General features: G+C 55.7%; 1 protein-coding gene across 1 annotated transcript; it reads right to left on the bottom strand.

Moving 5' to 3' along the window:
• Positions 1 to 3,068: 3,068 nt before the first annotated feature.
• On the bottom strand, positions 3,069 to 4,675 carry FNDC10 (fibronectin type III domain containing 10). The gene has a single exon (XM_053400728.1). The coding sequence runs from the start codon at positions 4,217 to 4,219 to the stop codon at positions 3,404 to 3,406; it is 816 nt and encodes a 271-aa protein (XP_053256703.1). The 5' UTR covers positions 4,220 to 4,675; the 3' UTR covers positions 3,069 to 3,403.
• Between the last annotated feature and the right edge of the window lie 379 nt (positions 4,676 to 5,054).

The raw sequence follows: 5,054 nt of genomic DNA, 5'->3' as shown, positions 1-5,054 counted from the left end.
ACAGTCAACCTGGTGCCCTCCGACTGATGTTGGGCTACAACTCCCATCAGTCCCTGCAAGCATGGTCAATAGCTAGGGATGGTGGGAATTGTAGTTCAGCGACACCCGGAGGGCCCAAGCCAGCGATGATGCGAGCTAAAACTCAGGGACATCCAGAAGTCATCATCTTAGCCACCCCTAAAGGTAAAGGTACCCCTGCCCGTACGGGCCAGTCTTGACAGACTCTAGGGTTGTGCGCCCATCTCACTCAAGAGGCCGGGGGCCAGCGCTGTTCAGAGACACTTCCGGGTCACGTGGCCAGCGTGACGAAGCTGCTCTGGCGAGCCAGAGCCGCACACGGAAACGCCATTTACCTTCCCGCTAGTAAGCGGTCCCTATTTATCTACTTGCACCCGGGAGTGCTTTCGAACTGCTAGGTTGGCAGGCGCTGGGACCGAACAACGGGACCGCACCCCGCCACAGGGATTCGAACCGCCGACCTTTCGATCGGCAAGCCCTAGGCGCTGAGGCTTTTACCCACAGCGCCACCCGCGTCCCTAGTCTAACTCTAAAATCCTTTCGAAACCTGAATTTCGTCTCTGGGAAACTCTAGTTTCAAGGAAGCCTCCATCCTCCTCTAAAGTTATTTGAGAACAGTTAGACACGGAACGATGTTTGACAACAATTTGAAACGAATAACTTCAAATTCATCCCCCCCCCCATATATAAAACCTGAAAACCACTTTCCCCCCTTCTTTTTAAAAAGAATCTACTTCTTTGTGCTAAAGGTCAAAGGTTTGGGGACATACCTAGAGCCACCCACATATGTGCTCATTGCTACACGCTGTCCCCCGTCTAAGCAGGTGTTGGATTACGACAGCATAGAAAAAGTTACTTCGAGATCGTTTTTTAAAAACACTGCATTTTCAAAACTTCAAAAATTCAGACGGCAGATTCTCACATTTGAGTTCTGGGGTTTTCTGCTTCAAGAATTCAGCTCAACTCTTGGGGAAAAGAGGTGCCTTGTTCTCCTTGAGGCATCGGTTCCATCTACAGTCCAGATGCAGGCTAACAAGTCCCAGACATGATGGATGAGAAGATGCATATTCTGGACCAGTCCAGGTGTGTCTCTAAGCTATAGCTGATGCAATGGAGGCAACCCTACTTTGCTTCAACGGGGCCAGGTGCCGTGGAAAAATGCTTCTATACTTTTTCTGAAGGTGTCCAACTTCCCCCACGTCCCCAACCAGCTGGTGGAGGGAACCGCTGCTTAGCTCGGAGAGGACTCTGTGCACGCTCAGGGGCACTTTGCACGCTTTGCATTTATTCCTGCACTTCCTACACCACCAGAGCTTTGGCATTCAGAACAGACTTCTGAACGGGGAAGAAACAGAGGCTGCATACACAAAGTGCCTTTGAAGCATACCCCACTCCAAGAAACCTGGGAACTGCAGTTTACCCTGCACAGCACTACAATTCCCAGCACCCAGAACAAACTACAGTTACCAGGATTCTTTGGGGAGGGGAAAAAATGAATGCACAGCCAGAGGTTGCTTTGTTCCATCACAGCTGTTCCCAGCATCATCTTCAGCTAGCCCTTATATTTCTGCTCACCCACCCAAGGGATTCCCCTTGGTCCTAGCTTCCCCTCTTATTCCCCTCCTGCTCCCAGAGCAGACACTAGTCTCTTTCCTAATAGCCAGCAGCCCCACAGACATGGTCCCTATCCCTCAGATCTCCAAGACTTTTGCACCACTTCTTACCAAAAAGGGCTGCTCCCCCCAAAATGGAGATGCCTCTTTAAAATACAACATCTGTACGTTGTACAGGCAGGCAAGGTGAGTGAAGTCAGTGAGGGGTTAACAGAGTATGTGGGACTTTACCTGCAAATTTCTCAAAGAACCAGAAAAGGCAGTGAATGGGGAGCTCACACCACTGAAAGCAGGGCGACCTGGAGCAAGTGGACTTCCTATTAGGTGGTGACTGACCCACAATCCAAAAATCCAAGTCAAGTCGTCACTTGATGGTGCAGTTGTCATGTGATGTGCGCAGGTGTGGAGATGAGCCCTGGGCGACTGCGTGAGGGCTTCCCCCAGAGGTCTCTAGCCAGAGAGGACCAGAACCACTGTTTCATTAAGTAGGGGAGGGAGCCTTCCTCTCTCCTTGCCCCCCCCCAACAGAAAGGGTAGGTCCAGCGCAGTCTACCATCACTCTCATAACCACTTCACAAATCTTAGGGTGCTTCCAGACCATCGCTCTCTTTGAGCGGGGTCCAATCACATACCAGCAAATTCAGGTTCTAGAAATGCAGGAAGATGACTCTTGGTCCATATAACCCAGTATTGGCAACACCAACCGGCAGCAGTGGCCCAGGGTTTTAGACACAGGAGACATTCTCAGCCCTTGCTGGAGATGTCTGGATTGAACCTGCGACCTTCTGCATGCAAAGCAGATGCTCTACCATTGAGCTACCTACCGCCTGGTCAATTATAGTAGGGAAGTCTTGGCAGCAAACCTGCTTCCCCCAAAAGACTGGAGTTTTTGCAATAAGGAAAGTAACAGTGAAAACACACTAGAAGGGCAACACTTCCTTTGAGGAGTTGTCTAACCACCCTGCAAACATATCAGGATGAATGCAATATAAACAGGTAATCTAAAAGGGCCCCATGTCGATTCATCCTATGAGTTTTCATTGATTAAATGGTCAGCCAATTAAATTTGCATAAATATGCCCAGCAGTGAAAGTGGGGGGGGGAGGGGAGAGAAAGAATGTCATGTCTCTTGTTGGAAGATGCATTCCCAGATGTGTGAGAAGAGGGGAAATATTAGAAATTAACCCAAATATATCTATTTTTTTTTAAGTGTGGCATTAATCCAAAGAAGGCACCCTTTTAACTGAGCTAAAAAGGATTTTGAAAAGAAGTGCTTCCCCCAATCAGGCCAAGACCCTTTGCAGCCCTAATTTGCAACTGGATCCGCTCGCCAGTTAAAGTCCAGACTTGCTCCCAAGTAAATGTGACCGGGGATCCCACCTGCACAGCCCCTTCCTCCTGGGCAGGCTTACTCAGAAAGCAAAACGGGGGGGGGGCTTTATAGCCAAGCAAACCTGAAAAAATACTAGAATTGCAGAATTGGAAGGCACCCCCGAGTCATTTAGTCCAACCCCCTGCAATGCAAGAATCTCCACACACAGGTCCCCCATCCGATTTGAAACCAGTCTGAAAGGGGGGTGGGTGGGCTTCGGATGCTACACCCCGTTATGGCTTACTCCCGTGATTACATAAAGTAATTCGGAGCAGGGATCATAGCTTTGCGTCCTCGGCATGATGCGCGCGCTCAAAGGTTGCTCGCTGGGCTCTCTTCCCCCGTCCACCCGAGGGCAGCCAGAGTCTCACTGCGCGCTCCTCGGGGCTTAACCCCCGCCTCAGTTTCCCCTCTTGGCGGCGGGCGCGGCGGGGGGCGTGAGGTTCTCGGTGAGATAGGCGACCAGGAGGCAGATGAAGACGAGCATGACGCAGATGGAGCCCCCGACGGCCGTCATGGCGACCACGATCTCCCGCATGCCGGCCGGCTCCACGGTGAACTCCACGCATTCCGGAGGCCACCGGGCAGGAGGAGCAGAATCAGGATCGGTGCCGTTGGCGGCGGCAGCGAAGAGGGGCTGCAAGCAGAGGCGGTAGCGGACGCTGCCGTGCGCATCCTGCAGCAGGTAGTCGCGGCAAGCGGCGCCCAGTTGGACGCGGTCGCACTGGAAACGCGTGTAGGCGCCTTCCCACGAGCACGAGAGCGAGAAGCCGCGCAGCAGGCCGACCTCGGCCGAGGAGGTGGGAGCTTCGGCTCCCTCGTCGTCGCCGTCTTCTTCCCCCTCGGCCAGCAAGGGAGGCCAGCCCCACTGCAGGAGGACGCTGCCGTTGAGGAGTACGTTGGCCAGCAGGGCGCGCCCGGGCGAGCGGTGCGCTTTGCAGCTCCGCGGCGCGCACTGGAAGCCCCGCGCCCGGCTGCGGAAACACAGGCGCCCGCCCTGCGCCCCCGAGGCTCCTCCGCCGCCGTCGGGGCCTTCGCTCAGCACCTTGTACGGGCACCACGGGTCTCCCTCCGCACCCGCGTCCTCGGCGCCTCCAAGCGGCGGATCCCCGTGCGCGCCGCGCGCCTCCGAGGCTCCCCAAGCCGTCGGGACGCCTCCCGGCCGCGGCGCCCGGCCCAGGCCGAGCAGGGCGAGCAGCAGGAGCCGGAGAAGCATGGCTGGCGCCGGGGCATGGAGGAGCAGGAGCAGGTGCAGCGCGGGGGAAAGGGCTTTCCCGGGCCGGGATCCGGCGCGCTCTAGCGGGGCTTGGGCGCAAAGGGAAGCCCCGGTCGGAGGCAGGCCGAGGCGGGACCCCGGCGACCTCGGCTTTCCCGGGCAAACGGCAGGGACATTTTCAAAGTGCCAACTTGAAGAGGGCGAGGCGGCGGCGCTGGCGCCGGCGGTGGCGCCTCCTTTCGGGTGGGATCCGGGAGGTTCGGGCGCCGCCCAGCGGCCCTCCTCCTCGCGGCGGCGGCGGCGGCGCGGTTAACTCTCGCTGGGTCTGGGAGGTGGAATCGGAGAGAAGAGGGGGTGCGTGTGGGAACCATTAAAAGTGCATTTTGTATAGAGGCAGTGTGGTGTAGTAGGTAGAGCGCCACCCCTGCGAGACCTGGTTTCGAATTCGGCCTTGGCTCTGAAGCGTTGGGCCAGCCACTCGCTCTCTGCTTAACGTACCTCACAGGGTTGTTGCTGGGAACACCACGCAGCTTGTTGTCGTTTAGTCGTGACCCCATGGACCAGAGCACGTCCGGCACTCCTGTCTTCCACTGCCTCCCGCAGTTTGGTCAAACTCAGGCTGGTAGCTTCGAGAACACTATCCAGCCATCTCGTCCTCTGTCGTCCCCTTCTCCTTGTGCCCTCAATCTTTCCCAACATCAGGGTCTTTTTCAGGGAGTCTTCTCTTCTCATGAGGTGGCCAAAGTATTGGAGCCTCAGCTTCAGGATCTGTCCTTCCAGTGAGCACTCAGGGCTGATTTCCTTCAGAATGGATAGGTTCGAACTTCTTCCAGTC

Source organism: Podarcis raffonei, chromosome 8 (assembly GCF_027172205.1).
Source record: "Podarcis raffonei isolate rPodRaf1 chromosome 8, rPodRaf1.pri, whole genome shotgun sequence".
NCBI classification, from domain to species: domain Eukaryota; kingdom Metazoa; phylum Chordata; class Lepidosauria; order Squamata; family Lacertidae; genus Podarcis; species Podarcis raffonei.
Note: the sequence above shows the minus strand (reverse complement) of the source record. Positions and strands in the feature narration are given on the sequence as shown.

Coding starts and splice junctions, on each gene's coding strand:
- FNDC10 (XM_053400728.1), bottom strand. CDS start 4,219: ATGCTTCTCCGGCTCCTGCTGCTCGCCCTGCTCGGCCTGGGCCGGGCG.